Raw genomic sequence first — 21,812 nt, forward strand, 5'->3', positions numbered from 1 at the left:
GATTAATACTATGTTGCAGGCTCGTCAATCTGTTTCTAGAAAGATTTATTATCGAGTTTGGAAGACTTACATTTCATGGTGTTCTTCTCATAAATTCTCTTGGCATTCTTTTAGAATTCCTAGAATTTTACTATTTCTTCAGGATGGTTTGGATAAAGGTTTGTCTGCAAGTTCCTTGAAAGGACAAATCTCTGCTCTTTCTGTTTTATTTCATAGAGAGATTGCTAAACTTCCTGATAGAAGAGTTTCTGAATTATCCGCTCTCTCTTGAGAATCTCCTTTTCTGATTTTTTATAAGGATAAGGCGGTTTTGCGGACTTCATGTAAATTCTAACAACATTAATAGAGAAATTGTTGTCCCTTCCTTGTGTCCTAATCCTAAGAATTCTTTGGAGAGATCCTTACATTCTTTGGATGTGGTAAGAGCTTTGAAATATTATGTTGAAGCTACTAAAGATTTCAGGAAGACTTCTAGTCTATTTGTGATATTCTCTGGTTCTAGGAAAGGTTAGAAGGCTTCTGCTGTTTCCTTGGCTTCGTGGTTAAAGTTTTTGATTCATCTAGCTTATTTGGAGCCGGGTCAAGCCCCGCCTCAGAGAATTACAGCTCATTCTACTAGATCAGTCTCTACTTCGTGGGCTTTTAAGAATGAAGCTTCAGTTTATCAGATTTGCAAAGCAGCAACTTGGTCTTCTTTGCATACATTTACTAAATTCTACCATTTTGATGTATTTGCCTCTTCGGAAGCAGTTTTTGGTAGAAAAGTTCTTCAGGAAGCTGTTTCAGTTTGATTCTTCTGCTTTTGATTTGTTTTTTCCTTTAATTTATGAGAATAAACTTATATTTTGGGTTGTGGATTCATTTTTTCAGCGGAAAATGGCTGTTTTTATTTTTTTTCCCCTCCCTCTCTAGTGACTCTTGCGTGGAGTTCCACATCTTGGGTATTGCTATCCCATACGTCACTAGCTCATGGACTCTTGCCAATTACATGACAGAAAACATAATTTATGTAAGAACTTACCTAATAAATTAATTTCTTTCATATTGGCAAGAGTCCATGAGACCCACCCTTTTTATGGTGGTTATGATTTTTTTGTATAAAACACAATTATTTCCAAATTCCTTTGTTGATGATTTTTACTCCTTTCTTTATCACCCCACTACTTGGCTATTCATTAAACTGAATTGTGGGTGTGATGAGGGGTGTATTTATAGGCATGTTGAGGTTTGGGAAACTTTGCCCCTCCTGGTAGGATTGTATATCCCATACGTCACTAGCTCATGGACTCTTGCCAATATGAAAGAAATGAATTTATCAGGTAAGTTCTTACATAAATTATGTTTTTGCTCTATTTAGCCTTATCAGTTGTTAGGTGCTTCAGCTGCAGTGTTCTGACATCACTACTTAGTTCCATATTAATTCTAATTTGTAAAGTAGGTGACAAACAGCAGAGCTCTGCAAACTGCTGGACCTCACCGGCTTTCCCGAGGAATCTGGGCTTCTTGGAGTTCATGGACCTCCTGCTCTAGCACCTGTGGAGTTGGAGCTGCAATCCGCACACGGCGCTGTCTGCAGTAAGTGTAAGCTCTTTAGACAAGAACTATTGTGACTGTAAAACTGGTGCAATTATACCCAATATTATTTAAATTGTAATCTTTTTCCCAACATTTTTCTTTCATGAGTCAGATATTGCATGCAATTTAAAACAACTTTCTCTTTGATCTCCATTTTTGCAGTATGAAATGCTCAGTATTATTAGGCTACTGAACGCTGGTTGCTATGACCTGCCATCAGCGAGCCCTATACTACTGAACGCTGGTTGCTATGACCTGCCATCAGCGAGCCCTATACTACTGAACGCTGGCTGCTATGACCTGCCATCAGCGAGCCCTATACTACTGAACGCTGGTTGCTATGACCTGCCATCATTGAGCCCTATACTACTGAACGCTGGTTGCTTTGACCTGCCATCAGCGAGCCCTATACTACTGAACGCTGGTTGCTATGACCTGCCATCAGGGAGCCCATACTACTCAACGCCGGTTGCTATGACCTGCTATCAGGGAGCCCTATACTACTGAACGCTGGTTGCTATGACCTGCCATCAGGGAGCCCTATACTACTCAACGCCGGTTGCTATGACCTGCCATCAGGGAGCCCTATACTACTGAACGCCGGTTGCTATGACCTGTCATCAGGGAGCCCTATACTACTCAACGCCGGTTGCTATGACCTGATATCAGTGAGCTCTATACTACTGAACGCTGGTTGCTATGACCTGCCATCAGGGAGCCCTATACTACTGAACGCTGGTTGCTATGACCTGCCATCAGGGAGCCCTATACTACTGAAAGCTGGTTGCTATGACCTGCCATCAGCGAGCCCTATACTACTGAATGCTGGTTGATATGGCCTGCCATCAGGGAGCCCTATACTACTGAACGCTGGTTGATATGGCCTGCCATCAGCGAGCCCTATACTACTGAACGCTGGTTGCTATGACCTGCCATCAGGGAGCCCTATACAACTGAACGCTGGTTGCTATGACCTGCCATCAGGGAGCCGTATACAACTGAACGCTGGTTGCTATGACCTGCCATCAGGGAGCCGTATACAACTGAACGCTGGTTGCTAGGACCTGCCATCAGGGAGCCCTATACTACTGAACCCTATAATGCTAAGGGCAAGATTTATCAATGCTATTCTCCTATATTTGCCCCTAAAAAGGAGCCTAAAATTGGGAAATTTTGACTGTAAGATTCTCTTGTTTTAGTCGTATTTGCTATAGTACCCCTCATTAATTCAACTAGTTACAAATGTATAATTTCTTTTCTCCTATAGCGGACTGAGAGTTCTCCTGCAAGTTCTTGCATTAATGTTCTCCATAAGTACTGTGGAGAACAGCTTTAGAAATCTATTCTCTACCAGTTGTATATTCAATGATAGGGAAAAAAAGGGTTCAGCAAGGGTCAAAAATAATATATAACAAAGCGCAATAGTAATGTATATTGGAACGCAAACAAAAAATAAAATATATATGCAGTATATAAATTGGAGAGCAAAAATATCTATTGGGATGCAAAAATAATATATAAAAAGAAGCGCAAAAATAAATGTGCAAAATAAGGAAAATATATCTATTTTCTTTCATGACAGTTTGCTGAAGAGGGGCATTAACCCCTTAACGACCAACGTCGTACCCTGTACGACGTTGGTCATTATGCCCTTAAGGACCAGCGAAGTACCCTGTATGTCGCTGCAGTCCTGGGCTTCTCTCTGCCGTGATCTCGCTCAAAAGAGTGAGATTGCACTATTTCTGCATGCACCATGAATGGGGCACTGCAGAAATAGATTTGCAGAGTTGTTGATGCAGAGAGGGCCACTCTGTGGCCCTCTCTGCATAGGCCAGCGGTGGTGCCGATCGTTGGTGGGTGGGAGCAATTGCAGGGAGGCGGGTGGGCGGCCCATTGCTGGTGAACTTCCATCCAGCTGTGTGGAAACACTTGCCGGTGGGTGGGGGGTGTGTACGTGCGAGCGCCCGCAATCTGCACATATTTGCAAAAAAGAAGTGGTGGGAGAGGATGGTGGGGGAGGGGGAAAATAATGTTGGGAAAAGGATCTGGGAGGGGGAAGGGGGTATTGAGGGGGCAGCTACACTACAGAAAAAAATTATATAGATACACAGCAGAATGTTTTGTTTTTTTTCTTTAAATAAAAATAAATAAATAGAAAAGGCCTTTTATTTTAGTACTGGCAGATTTTCTGCCAGTACTTAAGATTACGGGGACAATTGTGAGGGGGGGGGGGAGCTGTTTGGGAGCGATCAGGGGGTGGGATGTGTCAGGTGGGAGGCTGATCTCTACACTAAAGCTAATATTAACCCTACAAGCTCCCTAATTAATCCCTTCACTGCTGGGCATAATACACATGTGGTGCACAGCGGCATTTAGCAGCCTTCTAATTACCAAAAAACAATGCCAAAGACATATATGTCTGCTATTTCTGAACAAAGGGGATCCCAGAGAAGCATTTACAACAAGTTGTGCCATAATTGCACAAGCTGTTTGTAAAAAAATTCAGTGAGAAACATAAAGTTTGTAAAAAAAAAGTTTGTGAAAAAATTAATGATTTTTTTATATTTGATCGCATTTGGCAGTGAAATGGTGGCATGAAATATACCAAAATGGGCCTAGATCAATACTTTGGGTTGTCTACTAAAAATATATATACATGTGAAGGGTTATTCAGGGATTCCTGACATATATCAGTGTTCCAATGTAACTATCGCTAATTTAAAAAAAAAAATTGGAAATAGCAAAGTGCTACTTGTACTTATTGCCCTATAACTTGCAAAAAAAAAAAAGCAAAGAACATGTAAACATTGGGTATTTCTCTTTCCCACATATAACCCTAATCACACTGGCCTGATGTGCCACCACAAATAACCCCTAGATCTCTTCCTCACATATAAAATAATCACATTGGCCTGATGTGCCACCACAATTAACCCTAACTGCAATCTTCTCCCAGTGTAAATAACCCTAACCTAGCTGACTCAGTGCTCCCACAACAATTAACAGTCATAGGCTAGGTATTTATTATGTTCTAGCTTTTCATAGAAAGTATTTGCAAGCTGCTCTGTGTGATTGCTGAACCACAGGTATAAATGACAAAAGGAATGCTATCAGGGCTGGTGCTAGGATTGCTGGCTACACAGGTGGACACATTTTGCCATCCCTCTATCCCGCCCCCCCACCCAAAAAAATTATATACCCTATATATACTGCTTTTTAACAAATTGTTCTAGTGATGTGTTAAAGGGACAGTAAACACCTTGAAAATGTTATGTAAAACGTTTAGTTATGCATAATGAAACAACTTTGCAATATATTTTCATTATTTATTTTGCCCCTTTTTAATGTAATTTAGCTCTGAAAATAGAACAATTTCTAACTTTCAGGCCTTGAAATGCACCTGGCTATAACCCTGCTACATACCTGTCCCTAATTAGTATTAACCGATTACAACTGCTAAACAATTGACTTTATACTAACTTTACAACAGTGACTAGCTTTATTGTCTGCAGAATAAAGCACAAATTAGCTCCTCCAAATAAGCCAAATGGTGGATGCAGTTTGACTCATGACAAATAATTGCAGTAAAAAGGATGTTAATTTGTTTTTCAAACATTAAGACTTAGCTGATATGTTATTCTGTAGCAACACAACATAAATCTCTAGTAATTACAAGGTTTTTACAGTCTCTTTAAGCAGCTATATATAACTATTTTATCTATAATAATATGTGTGATGAGAGTGGGAGTGTGACATCACCGGATGGGGTTTGGCTTATAGCCATTTTTAGTCTATGTCACACTTACTAAGTTAGATGTGTTGTACAAGCTGTTTACTTCTATGCTCTGCAATAAAATAGCATTGTACCTTCTATGCTGTGTCCTGCATCTCATGACATGGTGTCAGAAGTACTTGCCTACGCTTCTGTTTCCTGAGTAATGACGATGTTGAAGTTTACCCCACCTGAGCCTTTTGATTTCTTTCAGTCTGCAGCTTGGCCCATATGGTGTCAGCAGTTTCAACGCTTCAGGATTGCTTCCAAGCTGGACAAGGAGAGTGGTGAAGTACAAGTTAATTCTCTTTTATACTCTATGGGGAAGGATGTGGAGCCAGTGTTCAATGCCTTACAGTCCAAGAAGGGGAAGAATTTGACTTTGAAATAGTTATGAACAAACTCAGTGCTCACTTTGTGCCCAAAAGAAATGTGATTCATGAGAGGGCTTGTTTTCACAAACGTGCTCAGCGTGTGGGAGAATCTGTGGAGTCATTTGTGTGCAGCCTGTATGAACTAGCTGAATTCTGTGAGTTTGGTGTTGCTAAAGAAGAGCAAATCAGACAGAATAGTCATAGGAATTGCAGATGCTGAGGTCTCACTGAAGCTACAGTTAGAGGCTGAATTAACATTAGATGGGGCTATTAGGATGGCCCGTCAGAGTGAACTGGTGAAAAAGCAAAGTGCTGATCTGAGGTCTGAGAGTATTGTGGATGAAGTGCAGCAGTTCAGGAGAGCTGCAGGTGAAAGGCACAGTGTGAGCGGTAGACCAAGGGCAACAGATAGGCCAAGAAGCGGATGGGCGCAGCATGCTCACTGCACGCGGTGTAACCGTACCGATGATCAGAATGTCATGAAACCGAATGGGCCATTTTGAAGTGGCACGTAAAACTGAATACATTAAGAAGATGCAGGTGGATAGTGACCAGGAGGGTCAAGAAGTGTCCTTTGTAGGGTCTGTAGTTGAACAGTCTGGCTCAGACGAAGATTGTCGGGTTACCCTTACTGTAATGGGAGCCAAGGTTGCCTTTAAGATTGCAAAAAAAAAAGCAAAGAACTGTCAGCATTCACAAAACTGCCTCGACAGTCTCAGCTCATAGTCCTGGTAGCCGCATCAATTGTGCGGGGAAATTTCTTGCCAGCTGCAAGAACAAGAATAGGAAATTCACCATGTGGGTACATGTAATTAGAGGTCAGTGTGTTAGTAACCTATTGAGCAGGAAAGCAGCCTCTGGTTTGGGCCTTGTGGCCAGAGTGAATGAGATTGCGGAAGACATGTTTGGTGAATTGGGCCTACTGAATTGCAACCCAGTCTGAATATCACTGAAAAGTGATGCAGTCCCATACAGCATTACCACTCCTCGTAGAATTCCGTTCCCACTCATGCCTCAAGTGGAGAAGAAACTCCTGCGTATGAAGAATATAGGAGTTATTGAAGAGGTTGTTGAAGCAATTGACTGGTGTGCCCCCATTGTTCCTGTTGTGAAGAAAAACAGGAAGATACGCATCTGCGTACATTTGAAAGGCTGAATTAGGTGGTGAAGAGAGAAATATATGCTGCCAACGCTTGAAGACATAGCTCCAAAACTGGCTGGGGCAAAGTTCTTCTCTACCCTGGATGCTTCTAGTGGCTTCTGGCAGATATCTCTAGATCCACAGTGCCACAAACTGACTACCTTCATTACACCGGTAGGTCGGTTTTGCTTCTGCAGACTCTTTGGCATATCTTCTGCTCCTGAAATCTTTCAAAGAGAGATTAGTTCCCTCCTAAGTGACCACGAGGGCATGGAAGTCGTCATGGGCGACATTTTAGTGTATGGGTCTACATTGGAAGAACATGATCAGCGATTGAGCTGTGGGCTGCAGACCATTAGAGAACGAAATTAAATAAAGAGAAATACCATTTTAGAACGTCTGAGTTTTGTTTCTTTGGGCATAGCATAAATGGAGATGGCATCAAGGTGGACCCTGATAAAAATCCTTGCTCTTGAACAGATGAAAAGTCCTTCTGTTGTACACGAGCTGAGACAAATATTGGGCCTTGTGAATTATGTGGGCAGGTTCCTTCCAGATGTATCCACAGTACTACACCCTATCACAGAGTTGTTGAAGAAAGATGTTGCCTGAGTCTGAGGTCCTCCACAGGAAGAAGTTTTTGTACAGGTCAAGTCCTTGCTGGGGTCTGCCCCAGTGTTAGGGTTCTACGATCCTTCTAAAAAAAGACTGTGGTTAGTACTGATGAAAGCAGTTATGGGCTAGGGCCCGCCCTCCTACAGCTGAATGAGAACAAACTACAGCCCATCGCCTACCTGGCTGCAGTTTGGGCCTGTGAGCGCTTCCAGCATTACCTAGTGGGTTTAGAGAAATTTAGTCTGGAGACTGACCATAAACCGCTAGTCCCTCTGATCAACTCCTATGATATTGACAAAAAAGATGCCAGAGACTTCTGATGAGGCTGTGTAAGGGTCTTTTCCCTGTTTTGTTTGCCATGTGCTGCTGGCAGCCATTTTACTCACCTCTCTTGCTGACTCTGGTGCATACTGTGTGATGCTGCTCATTTTCTGCACTTCCTTTTATGGACAGACTGGTGTACATCACCCGTTTGAGACAGGATGCAGTCTCAGAATTGTGATGTCATCACTTATTATTTAAAGGGCCTCTGTTCAGTATGCTTTGCCCTTGCGTTGTCTCAGACCTGTTTGGGAGAGCTCCTGTGTATTACCTGGCTGTCTGACGTCCCTCCTGGTTCCTGATCTCTGGCTTGTTCCTGACTCTGCTGTTCTCCTTGTTCCTGATTCCGGCTCGTCTAACTACTCGCTTTGGCTCCTGACTCGGCTCGTCTGACTACCAGCTCTGGTTTTGATTCCTGGCTTGTTATTTGACTTGTGGACTTTTTATTATTGCTATTAATAAAGGTGTGATTATTTTTGCACTTCTTGTCTCAGTCTGATTCCTGGCACCCTGACATTACGCCATGGGCCATGAATCCTGATGGTGCTAATAATCCACCTTTACCTGCCATCATTTCCAGGATGGATGAACAGGATCACCGCTTGGATCAATTTGCACTAGCCCTGCAAACCCTGCTGACTCGCACTGCACATTTGGACCAAAGCGTCTCGCAAGTTATGGCTGTTCCGGTTTCCGCTGCTACACATAGTCCTACCAGGAGCATGTTAAGTTCTGCACCTCTACCTCAGGTGGGCATTTACTTTGAGATGTTACCTCAGGCGTTTCCCTCTGACAGAGCTAAGGTGGGATTTCTCATCTCGTTACTCTCTGACACAGCTCTTGCCTGGGCTAATCCCTTGTGGGAGAATAATAAACCTGTGATTTCAAATTACCCTGAATTTGTGGCCTCCTTTCGAAGGGTATTTGATATTCCGGCTCGCTCCTCCTCTGCTGCTAAATGACACATGTCCATTCAGCAAGGTACAAGATCTGTTGCTCAGTATGCCATTGAGTTCCGTATGCTTGCCGCAGAGGTAGGTTGGAACAATGAAGCCCTTGTTGCCGCCTTCTTTCTCTCTGATGCAATTAAAGACAAAGTTGCTGCCAGAGATTTACCAGAAGATCTTGAGGCATTGGTGTCTTTTTTTATCCTAATTGACATCAGACTAAGTGAGAGGCACTCTTTCAAGGAGCGCTTGCAGAAGCCTCCTGTTCCGTTGTTACGTTGTCTCCTACGTGTTCATTCCCACCCATGCCTCCCTCTCCTCCCATGCCTCCTGGTCCCAAGTCACCAGGTACAGCTGAGCCAATGCAGTTGGGATTCACGTGTCTCTCCATGGTGGAGAGGGCCTTTAGAAGGAGGGAGGGGCTCTGCCTCTATTGTGGGTTACAGGGCCACCTTTTGAAGTCTTGTCCTACACGGCCGGGAAATGCTCACACCTAAGGTCCTGTCGGGGGCAGACCTTGGGTGGTTTATCCTTGTCCCTGGAACCGCTAAAGGAGAAACCTTTGGTCACGGTTGTCCTTTCCTGGGTGGACTTCTCCATAGTCACCCAGGCTCTTGTTGACTCTGGTGCTGCGGGCTATTTCATTGACAGTGCCACTTGCTATTGGGGCCATTGATGGCAGGCCCCTTCAGCCCACACTCGTTACTCACGAAACTGCTCCGTTATCCATGGCTGTTGGGGCTCTCCATTTTGAAACCCTCCAGTTCCAGGTGATAAGCTCTCCGCATTTTCCGGTTGTTCTGGGTTATCCCTGGCTCCAAAAGCACAATCCCAGTCTCGACTGGCGCAGGTCCGAAATTTTGTCGTGGTCTCCGCAATGTATTTCCACTTGTCTTTGGATACCAGTTAAAGTATTGTGCACTTCTTCAGTATCTCAATTGCCAGAGGAGTACCGAGAGTTCCTAGACGTTTTTGACAAGGTGCGTGCCTTCTCACCGGTCTTATGATTGTGCCATAGACCTGCAACCCAGAGCCATTCCTCCTCAGGGCCGGGTTTACCCTCTTTCTGTTGTGGAGAATTGTGCTATGGAGGAGTATGCTGCCGATGCTCTGTTGCGGGGATCATCCACAAATCCTGCTCTCCTGCAGGGGATGGCTTCTTCTTTGTGAAGAAAAAGGGTGGCGAGTTAAGACCATGCATTGATTATAGGGGTCTTAATCATCTTACCATTAAGAATGCTTGCCCTATTCCGCTCATTACAGAACTCTTTGACCATCTCAAGGGAGCTGTGGTCTTTACTAAACTTGATTTGAGAGGAGCGTACAATCTCGTTAGGATCAAGGAGGGCCACGAATGGAAAACAGCATTTAACACCAGGAGCGGGCATTATGAGTATCTTGTAATGCCCTTTGGCCTATGTAATGCTCCTGCTGTTTTCCAGGAATTTATTAATGATGTCCTGCAAGATATGTTGCAACAGTGTGTTGTGGTGTACTTGGACAACATCCTCATACACTCACCCACACTTGAGGCTCATCGTTCTGATGTCACACGGGTTTTTCAGAGACAGACTACGTGAGAACGGCCTGTTTTGTAAACTCGAGAAATGTGAGTTCCATCAGACTCAAGTAACCTTCCTAGGTTATGTTATCTCCATTGCAGGGTTCTCCATGGATCCTGACAAGTTATCTGCAGTTCTGCAGTGGCCTCGCCCAGTTGGTCTTCGGTCTATTCAACGTTTCTTGGGGTTCGCCAATTACTATAGAAAGTTTATTAAAAACTTTTCTTCCTTGGTCAAACCTATCACAGACATGACCCGTAAAGAGAATGATCCACTCTATTGGTCACCTACTGCCATTAAGGCCTTTGATAGTCTTAAGACTGCCTTTGCTGCCGCTCCAGTTCTGGCTCATCCTAACCCTGTCCTGCCTTTCTTTCTTGAGGTCGATGCGTCTGAGACTGGAGTAGGTGCCCTCTTGTCTCAACGTCCTACGCCTGACTGTTCCTTGCATCCATGTGGTTTCTTCTCTAAGAAATTGTCTCCAGCGGAGTGCAATTATGAAATTGGCGGCAGGGAATTTCTGGCCATAATTTTGGCACTCAAGGAATGGGAGCATCTTCTCGAGGGCACTAGCGCGCCAGTTTATTCTTACGGACCACAAGAATTTAACTTATCTATCTGAAGCAAAACGTTTGTCACCCCGACAGGCGCTATTTTTGTCTGGGTTTAATTATGTGGTGTCCTACCTGCCTGGTAGTAAGAATGTTAGGACTAATGCTCTCTCTCTCGACAATTTTCCCCTCTGTCCAAGGAGGAGTCTGTACCTACTCCAGTTATACCTCCTGACCATATTTTGGCTACCATACGTACTAATTTGACTTCTCCCTTGGGGGAGGAGATCCTGGCTGCACAAACCAATGCACCTCCTGAGAAACCTAGTGGTAAGTGTTTTGTTCCTGCGAATCTTGTAACTAAACTTTTGCACACTTACCACTATCCTAAAGGCGCAGGTCACCCAGGCAAGAACCAAATGATTTGGTCTGTCACGACAATTCTGGTGGCCAGGTCTTCGTCTGATGTTGCTGCGTATGTTGCCTCCTGCTCAGTTTGTGAACAGAATAAGACTCCTTGACATCTTCCTGTGGGTCTTCTTCAACCTATTGCTAATGGTGAGCGTCCTTGGACACATCTTTCCATGGACTTCATTGTCGAGCTCCCTGTTTACAATGGCAATACTGTTATACTTATGGTGGTTGACCATTTTTCTAAAATGTCACATTGCATTCCCTTGAAGAATTTGCCTACCACTCAGGAGCTTGCTTCAATTTTTGCCCGGGAGGTCTTCCGTTAACATGGGTTACCTAAGGAGATAGTGTTGGACCGGCATAGCCAGTTTGTCTCCAGATTTTGGCCTTCCTTTTGTGTTTAAATGGGGATCCAGCTTTCCTTCTCCTCGGCATATCACCCTTAATCCAATGGGGCTGCGGAACAAGCTCTGGAACAGTTCATCCGTTGCTATGTCTCAGATCACCACAATAATTGGTCTGAACTGTTACCTTGGGCAGAGTTTGCTCGTAATAGTGCTATTAATGCTTCCTCCAAGTTATCCCCGTTCATGGCGAATTATGGGTTTCAACCATCCTTGTTGCCCGATTGATTCATGTCTCAGGGCATTCTGGCTTTGGAGGAGCATCTCCAGCAACTCCGTTCCACGTGGGTGCAGATTCAGGATTGCCTTCATCTTTCTCTGCAGCTCCAAAAGTTCCAGGCTGTTCGTAGGCGCCTGCCAGCGCCTTCCTACCAGGTTGGTGAGAGAGTTTGGCTGTCCTCCCTCAACTTAAATATTTGTGTGCCTTCCAATAAACTGTCTCCCCGTTATGTTGGTCCTTTTCAAATACTCCGACGGGTCAATCCTGTGGCCTACACTCTTGACCTTCCTCCTGCAATGTGCATCTCCCATGTTTTTCATGTCTCCCTCTTGAAACCATTGGTTTGTAATTGGTTTACCACTGTGTTGCCTCGTCCCCATCCTATCTTTGTTGACAACCATGAGGAGTATGAGGTCAGCAGCATTATTGACTCTCGTATGTCCAGGGGCCGCATACAGTATTTGGTTCACTGGAGGGGCTACGGTATGGAGGAGCGTTCATGGGTTCCCTCCTCTGATGTTCATGCTCCCGCCCTCCTCCGTGCCTTCCATGCCCGTTTCCCCAATAAGCCTTTTGTCCTGCCGTGGGGGAGGGGTCATTAAGGGGAGGGTACTGTCAGGGTTTTTCCCCTGTTTTGTTTGCCATGTGCTGCTGGCAGCCATTTTACTCATCTCTCTTGCTGACTCTACTCATCTCTCTTGCTGACTCTGGTGCATACTGTGTGATGCTGCTCATTTCCTGCACTTCCTTTTATGGCCAGACTAGTGTGCATCATCCGTGTGAGACAGGATGCAGTCTCAGAATTGTGATGTCATCACTTATTATTTAAAGGGCCTCTATTCAGTATGCTTTGCCCTTGCGTTGTCTCACACCTCTTTGTGAGAGCTCCTGTGTATTACCTGGCTGTCTGACGTGCCTCCTGGTTCCTGATCTCTGGCTTGTTCCTGACTCTGCTGTTCTCCTTGTTCCTGATTCCAGCTCATCTGACTATTCGCTTTGACTCCTGACTCTGCTCGTCTGACTACCAGCTCTGGTTTTGATTCCTGGCTTGTTATTTGACTTGTGGACTTTTTATTATTTTTTGCTATTAATAAAGGTGTGATTATTTTTGCACTTCTTGTCTCAGTCTGATTCCTGGCACCCTGACAGGCTGCTCAGGTTCAACGTTCAGTCAGTGCATGTGCCGGGGAAACAACTGGTAGTGGCAGATACAGTTTCCAGACTCCCGTTGGCTGCTGCTGAAGAATCTTCAACGGAATCAGATGTGAAAGTGTATGAATCAGATGTGAAAGTGTATGTGGATTCAGTTCTGAATCCAAATCCATTTAGTCAGGAAAGCTAGAGCAAATAAGAAAGGAGACACATTTAGATACAGACCTTCAAGAAGTTATTAAGTACATAAAAGAAGATGGGCCAGAGAGCCGGGCACCCTGGATGTCTTTAAGTTCTTACCAGTCAGAGAGGTCCAGCTCACAGAGCTGGACGGGTTAGTGCTGTTCCGCATTGTGATTGCTGTTAGCATGCGGCAGGAGTTGTTAAGCAGGATTCATGATGGCCACTTGGGCATTACAAAGTGCACAGAAAGGGCAGCTACGGCGGTATGGTGGCCTGGGATCAGCAAGCCATGTGTCAAAATGTGCCTTTTGCTGGGAACGCCGGCCTACTCAGAGAAGGGAGCCCTTGATTTCTACCCCGCTACCTGCAGGCCCATGGCAGAAAATAGCTGCAGATTTGTGCGAACTGCATGGAAAGAAGTACCTAGTCGTGATAGACTACTATTCCAGGTATTTGGAGATTGCACCCTTGAATGAGATCACCAGTCAAGCCGTTATCACTCATTTCAAGAGCTTGTTTGCCCAGTGGGGTATACCAATGGAGTTAGTGAGTGATAACGGAATGCAGTTTGCTTCCATGGAGTTCAGTACTTTCAGCAGTGAATATGATTTCATCCATTCTACATCAAGTCCACAATACCGGCAGGCCAATGGAATGGCTGAAAGGGCAGTTCAAACAACAAAGTTCATTTTGAAGCAATCTGAGCTGTACCTAGCTCTCTTGGCCTATAGGGCATCTCCCATCCAAGCCACAGGCTTTAGCCCAGCACAGTTGATGCTAGGACGACAGATCTGCACTACACTACCGTCTGTGGGTGTTTTTCAGCCAGCCTGCTCTGTTCCTCGGGACAAAGTCCTTAGGAGGGATGAAGAGGCGAAAAAGGGCCACCGATGCTTCTACGACAGAAAACACTCTGTGAGGCCCTTGCAGTAGCTGAATGTGGGCCAAAATGTCAGAGTTAAGCTGGATGATGAGAAAAAATGGAAGATGCCTGCTACGGTAATAGGACGCTCTCCAGAACCAAGGTCTTATGTAGTCCTTACTGAAGGAGGGACAGTCACACGTCGAAATAGAAGACATCTTCAGCCAGTACCTGAGAGTTTGAGACGGGATGCCTCAGAGCCACAGGCGGTGGAATCCCCTGTTTTAAAAGGGGTAACTTCCTCTCAGCAAGACCACAGCGGGGATACTTTTTTACTTCCAGCAGACTTTTAATCACCTTCTTCTGTATCAGAGGACAGTTCATGTAATATTACGTCAAATGGGAGAGTTGTGAAACTTCCAGCCCATTACCGGGATTCGCACTGTACTTACAGCAGTGACCAGAAGAATGGGCAGAATAATCCCATGCTCACTGTGGACTAGGGTGGTCTACCCCGATGTTCAAGTCAGGATTGTATTTCTTGTTGTTCATATATATTCTCTTTAACTTATTTGTTGTACACTAAACAAAACTATTTTTGTATGCTTCTTGTATACCTTGTTATTTGTTGTACTCTAAAATGTATGCTTTGTCATTTGAAAAAGGGGAAGAAGTGAGGAGAGTGGGAGTGTGATGTCACTGGATAGGGCTTGGCTTATAGACGTTTTTAGTCTTATGTCGCACTTACTAAGTTAGATATGTTGTACAAGCTGTTTACTTCAATGCTCTGCAATAAAATAGTGTTGCACCTTCTATACTGTGTCCTGCATCTTATGACAATATGGAAAATAGATTTCGGTTATCACATGAAATTCTTGACTCGTGATCTGATTTATTATAACTATAATAGCTATAATGGTTCATTTTTGCTTAACATAACTTACAAAAGTGGAGTTTTTTCATAATGAATCAGTGATTACAATACATAAAACAAACAATTCTGGAGGATGGACAAAATTGACAAAATTTAAGACTGCATAAGAGCTCTGTTGTTAAATCCTGTCACCTGCTTTTGGGCATCCAATTGCATGAGAGCAGGGCCTGTCAATCCCCACGAACAAGCAAGTTTTAGCTGATTTATCTCTTCCACCTAGGATATGAAGCAGAGACTGCTTCTTAAGTTTGTGGTTACACACTCACTCTTGCAAAATCTGAACTGCAATTTCTCAGAAGCTGTGAATACATCTTGATTATGCAAACCTTATAAAAGATCAGATTAACTTACAGTGGAATACTGGAAAGTTTTGGCCATCGGACCAGTGCAATTCACACTTATTTTGGACAAGTGCACTGTATAGTGGTGATAATGAACATTTGTACACTAATAAACACAACACTCTGCAGTATATGATAATGCAAGGCATTTGTGCACTAATAAACATGTTATGCTGTATAATTTACACAGAGTACCTATACAGTGATAGCATATATGCTGCACTGTATAATAATGTTGAGGGTTCATATACTAAAAAAATAGAACAGGCTGCCCTGTTATAATGATAATGGATGCCTATACACCCATGGTGCTGCATAATTATTCCGACATTTATACACTGAAAATTAACACACTGCACTGTATAATTATGCAAAGTATCCATACATGGAAATAGGCCATGTATTGCTGAATATAAATATATTAATTTAAGTTATGGTGGAGATAAATCATGAGACTCTTTGGAAAGAGTCAGGACAGGCTTTTCGTTGGAGATGATGAAGAATAGTTGATTGATTTTGGAAAACAAGGAGATTTTGTAAAATTTCAGGGAGCTGAAGACATGTGAAATGGAAGGGAGACTTGTTCTATTGAAAACAGAGGAGGTCTCTGTGAGAGGGGTGTGTAGGAGCCATCAAATAGGCATCTGAGTCTAGTCCCACTAACCAATCTTCGTCTTGAAGGCATTCTCAAAGGAGGTGAATACCTTCCAATTTGTAGTGACGGTACGTAACAAAGACATTTAAGATTCTTAGATTTATGACTGGATGAAAGAGGACATTTTTCTTTTTCACTAGAAAAATGTTGCTGAGAAAAGTGTTTTGGGAAGGAATAGTAGGCTCAATGGCTTGTTTGGAGAGAAGGGTAGAAATCTACAAGAATTCTTAATTGGGAGAAGCTTATTGGATGAGAAAAACAATTCTGAATGGGGGGTGAAATCTATCAAGACCCCTGCAACAGCTTGAAGGACCCAACGATCCACTGTAATCTGAGTTCAGTTGTGATAAAAGAATTGAAGTCTGCCTCCTATTTTTATATTGAAAAAGATAGGGGGAAATAGGAATTACCTATAGAGGTTTTCCTGCAACTTCTGCTTCTGTAAACTCTCGGAGTGCCTTGATGGGAAGAAAGCTGAGATTGAAGTTTGTTACTGATATGGTTGGGGTTGGTACTGTTGAAGTTAGGAATGTGAGTAGTTTAAATGGCTGGGCAAACACCCCTATCCTTTCCCGACACTCCTAAAAAAGAAAGGAGGGAGGATAAAGGTATTTTTTAACTGAAGATTTCATTTTTGAGAGGGATACAAAAGTATTAACATATTTGTGTAGCCTTTGGATGTAATTCCCCCCCCCCCCAAAAAAAAGGCCATTGGCATCTGATCCCAACTCGGTAGAAGCATAATCAGCAACCCTAGGATCTAAATGCCTGAGAATTTGGCGACTTCTTTTTGTGGCCAAAGCAGTGTTAGTATTGCTGACTAAGCAAATAGAAAACTGAGACCATTCCATAATTATATAGGGGTCTAATAGGGTTTTGTTATTAATGGGTTACTCAGCTTATTTGAATATTTTTGTTATGGGACCTGAAATGTCCAATAGTTTATCCTTTAATAAATATCTATCTGAGCCTCTCTTCAGAATTGTACCAGCGGAATTTATGAATTTAATAATGTTGGGATCTATATCTGGAGTGACAGTGGAATTGTTTGGGAGTGAAGGTCGGGGACATTCCACTCTTAAATTAGCTTGAACTTCTTGGGGATGCAGACATCTAATATAGTAATATACGTACTCTGCTATGCTCTGAGAAGGGAACCAAACTGCTGATTTTTGGTTAATGATATCCTAAGGTTGCCAGAAGAGTCATAAAACATACTTGGAGGCGGAGGAGATTGGGATCTTTTGCAGCGTTTGGATTTGATAAACTCATCAGAGATAGAAGAATCATAATCCTCATGGGAATAATCAAAAATGGGAAAATGAAAAGAAGATGGATTAGAAAAATTATGGGCAAAAACGTTTTTCTTTTTAGAAATACCAGTAGGCAAAAGGGGAGAGTCAGACTCTTGGGTTTTTGAGGAAGTGTCAGGGTACCAGGAATCAGACTGAGACGTGAAGTGCAAATATAATCACACCTTTTTTAATAACAAAAAATAATAAAAAGGCAACAAGACAAATGACAAGCCAGGAGTCAAAGCCAGAGCTGGTAGTCAGACGAGCCAAGTCAGGGGCCAAAGCGAGTAGTCATAAGAGCCAGGATCAGGAACTAGGAAAACAGCAGGGTCAGGAACAAGCCAGGGATCATTAAGCAGAAGTGACATCAGACAAGTCAGGTAACACAGGAGCTGGAACACAGGAACTAACAAACAAGTCGGAGACAACGCAAGGGCAAAAGCATACTGAACAGAGGTCCTTTAAATAATAAGTGTGACATCATAATCCTGGGACTGCAACCTGTCTCACACTGATGATGTTCACCACGTTACACACTGCATCAGATTCAGTGAGAGAGGTAAGTAAAATGGCAGCCAGCAGCAAATAGCAAACAAAGCAGGGTGAAACTCTGACAGGAAGCGGCGATGTGCTCCCTTTTGGGTAAACGGTTTCGTGGCCTGGTGTCATGAGAGGATGTGGACATGTATCCTCTCATTTTATCATCTAATTTTAATAAAAGATTATACATTTTAGCATCAATTACATTTTCTTTCTCAGTATTAGTGAGGGGAAGTTCTTGTGACATTTTGAAAGGATGAAAAATTAAAATGTTCAAATTTATCTGCACAGAGCAGCAAGACAAAAAAATAGGAGGTTTAGGAGCTGCTTGGTTAGTTTATGGTCACTATGGACGTTTCTGTAGGTTTACTTATTCTGATCTCTGGACCTGTAATAAAATCACAGTTGGCATATATCACTGGTTCATATCCATCTTATTGCCAGCAGATTTTAACTGTGAGTTTAACCCCTTAGGTACAGGCTGTGATGTTGCATATGATCTTAAACTACTGCAGAGCCAGGTTTTGCTCTACAGCACTGATAAGTAGATACAGCTTCTGAATACAGATCCTCAAAACTACTAAATAACCTACATCTAAAAAGAAATACTTTTGTTTAATTAGGGTCCAAATGTTATTGTGTCCCTTACTGTGCTTTCAATTATATATAATATATATATATATATATATATATATGCAGTGGTGCTCTTTTATACAAACAGCAGGTTACAATCCTAATTCAGGAATTGATCACAATCCCTTAGAACAGTTTATCTATTTTTTTTCTACACAATTCACTATTAAAGTCTATGAGATTTTTCTAGATAAATCATTTGATAAGCTTTTCTAAAAGGGATTTGTATAGTGTTTTGTGTGCATCAATAGATGTAGTTTCTCCTTATTTTTTATTACTTTCGTCCCCTGCAGGGCCACTAGAGAGGACACTTGTCAAGGGGAGAAACGACAATACAAAGTCTGCCAGTTGGAGGTAAGTCACATACAACTGCAGGTCTTTTTGTGGTTTCTTAAAATGTATTTGGTTCATAAAGGAGAGCTAAGTGTGTGCACTTTCCTTTTTGATTAAATTTATGTTTGTATCTTGCACCATCATTATGATGGCAAGTTAGCAATGTAACACTTGTACATGGTGGGTTTATTTTTCACATTCCCAAAAGGATATGGGAGATAGGTATGTATATGTTATGGGTAAAGTCAGATACTGGGTAATCCTAGGATTACCCGGGTAAAACTGACATTACCCAAGAGGCTGTGGGTAAAGCCTGATGTAAGATCATTAATCCCCTCAGAGTGCAGAGTGACCGCATCAAACATACTGTATATAGCATGGACTGTAATTCCCCCATCTTCACTATTTTTTTGCCTCCACCTGGGGGGTTCAAGGGGGAGGCAAAAAATATAGTTTAGATTGGGAAATACAGTACATCAGGCTTTACCCACAGCCACGGGCGTAATGTCCGTTTTACCTGGGTAATCCTAGGATTACATGGATATCTTACTTTACAATGTGTAAGTATATTGTACCTACCTTCTCTTATAGGCATGTCCTGCTAATGCTCGGCCTTTCAGGGATGTACAGTGCTCTGTTTATAACTACAAATCCATTCCAGGCACACAACAGACGTTTGAGTGGGTCCCATTTTATGGAGGTAACCAGTAAATATGTTTTCTTATCAATTAGATTCAAAATAGCACATCTTTTGTCAACAAAGCAACAAATGATTTCCTCCTGTGAATGTTTTAATAAACACTTCCTAGAATCTTATCTTGTAACTGCTTTCTTAAAACATTTCTCCAGCTGCCTCTGCCTGTGAGTTAAACTGCTTGGCTGTCGGACACAATTTTTACTATACTTTTGGGCGGGTACTAGATGGCACCACATGTGGGACAGATTCTGGAGGTATCTGCATCAACGGCCAATGTCTGGTAATTAATTGTAACAGATTACTAGTTAGTGAATCTGGAGACCCCACTTACTTTTTTCTCTTTGTATCCTTTGTTGAAAAGCAGGTGGATAGGCTCAGGAGCATGGGTGTGTCTGAGGCACTATATGGCAGCAGTTTTGCAAGAAGGCTTTTAACAATGTTATACATTGTACAAATACTGCTGCCATCTTGTGTTTAAAAGCCTTCTTGCAAAACTGCTGTCATATAGTTCTGACATGTGCACACTACGTTTCTTGGTATTCTTGTCAACAAAGAATATTATAAGAATTAATTAAATTTGATGAGAGAGAGGAGAAAGAGAGAGAGGAAAAGAGAGGAGAAAGAGAGAGGAGAAAAAGAGAGGGGGGAGAGGAGAGAGAGAGGAGATGGGAGGGGAAAGAGAGAGAGGAGAGGGGAAAGAGAGAGAGGAGAGGTGAAAGAGAGTGAGGAGAGGTGAAACAGAGAGAGGAGAGGGGAAAGAGAGAGAGGAGATGGGAGGGGAAAGAGAGAGAGGAGAGGGGAAAGAGAGAGAGCAGAGGGGAAAGAGAGTGAGGAGAGGTGAAACAGAGAGAGGAGAGGGGAAAGAGAGAGAGGAGAGGGGAAAGAGAGAGAGGAGAGGGGAAAGAGAGAGAGAGCAGAGGGGAAAGAGAGAGAGCAGAGGGGAAAGAGAGTGAGGAGAGGTGAAAGAGAGAGAGGAGAGGGGAAAGAGAGAGGAGAGGGGAAAGAGAGAGAGCAGAGGGGAAAGAGAGAGAGGAGAGGGGAAAGAGAGTGAGGAGAGGTGAAAGAGAGAGAGGAGAGGGGAAAGAGAGAGGAGAGGGGAAAGAGAGAGAGGGGAAAGAGAGAGAGCAGAGGGGAAAGAGAGTGAGGAGAGGTGAAACAGAGAGAGGAGAGGGGAAAGAGAGAGAGGAGAGGGGAAAGAGAGAGAGGAGAGGGGAAAGAGAGAGAGCAGAGGGGAAAGAGAGAGAGCAGAGGGGAAAGAGAGAGAGCAGAGGGGAAAGAGAGTGAGGAGAGGTGAAAGAGAGAGAGGAGAGGGGAAAGAGAGAGGAGAGGGGAAAGAGAGAGAGGAGAGGGGAAAGAGAGAGGAGAGGGGAAAGAGAGAGAGGAGAGGTGAAAGAGAGAGAGGAGAGGGGAAAGAGAGAGGAGAGGGGAAAGAGAGAGAGGAGAGGGGAAAGAGAGAGGAGAGGGGAAAGAGAGAGAGGAGAGGGGAAAGAGAGAGAGAGAGAACTTTTGTATGTAATTTTTATTTGAGTATGTATTTGTTCAAATTCCGCGTAATATATATATATATATATATATATATATATATATATATATATATATATATATATATATATATATATACACAGTATAGATAGATAGATAGATATATGTGTGTGTGTCTACATTTGTGACCTGTCTCTTGCCTTTTATCCTGTGCTTATTTCAGAAAGCCGGCTGTGATGGGATCTTGGGTTCGGAATCTACCACTGACTTGTGTGGGAAATGTGGAGGAAATAATGACTCGTGTTTTTTTATCCAGAATGTTTATCACTCATCATTTCCCTCTTCAGGTTACTGCTTTTTATAAGACATTCAGTACTAGTTACACAATATATTTCTATTTATGAAATCCAGAAATCCAGTGTAGATTCATTCAACATGTTGCTGTATTTGTACTAAATATTTTTTACAAACCACATTAAATAAGACTAAGAAATAAAATTCATTAGGTAGCACATTTATTCAGCTAGACATCAACGCTAAATATTTTGCAGCAAGGGATTCTGGGTAAAGATATATAAATGAGACATAGAACATATAATATTCATGTATGTTCCCAGAATACTTTAATGCAGTGGAAATGGCAGGCGCTGAGGATTTCTGAAGGAAAAGCAAGTCTACTAGGAATGTGCTACACCATGAGTCATTTTTCTTCTGGATCATTAAAAAAATATCATCACACTCGCAGTTGATTCAAGGTCAGGTGATCTATTGTATAAAGTTGATATGTCAGAACTAAGAAATGCCACTTA

The 21,812-nt window shown here is 42.8% G+C and overlaps 1 protein-coding gene across 2 annotated transcripts in view; it reads left to right on the forward strand.

The window, feature by feature from the left end:
* ADAMTSL5 (ADAMTS like 5) overlaps positions 1 to 21,812 on the forward strand; it is a 78,077-nt gene that overhangs the window by 36,987 nt on the left and 19,278 nt on the right. The window contains exons 3-8 of one of the 2 annotated variants that reach the window (XM_053702772.1): positions 1,439 to 1,575; positions 5,562 to 5,645; positions 18,785 to 18,845; positions 19,416 to 19,524; positions 19,674 to 19,801; positions 21,227 to 21,350. In XM_053702772.1, the coding sequence (XP_053558747.1) occupies positions 1,439 to 1,575; positions 5,562 to 5,645; positions 18,785 to 18,845; positions 19,416 to 19,524; positions 19,674 to 19,801; positions 21,227 to 21,350 (643 nt within the window). The remainder of the gene's footprint in view (positions 1 to 1,438; positions 1,576 to 5,561; positions 5,646 to 18,784; positions 18,846 to 19,415; positions 19,525 to 19,673; positions 19,802 to 21,226; positions 21,351 to 21,812) is intronic. The other variant, XM_053702773.1, reaches the window with a different exon arrangement.

The sequence above is a fragment of the Bombina bombina genome, chromosome 2, assembly GCF_027579735.1.
Source record: "Bombina bombina isolate aBomBom1 chromosome 2, aBomBom1.pri, whole genome shotgun sequence".
Taxonomy (NCBI): domain Eukaryota; kingdom Metazoa; phylum Chordata; class Amphibia; order Anura; family Bombinatoridae; genus Bombina; species Bombina bombina.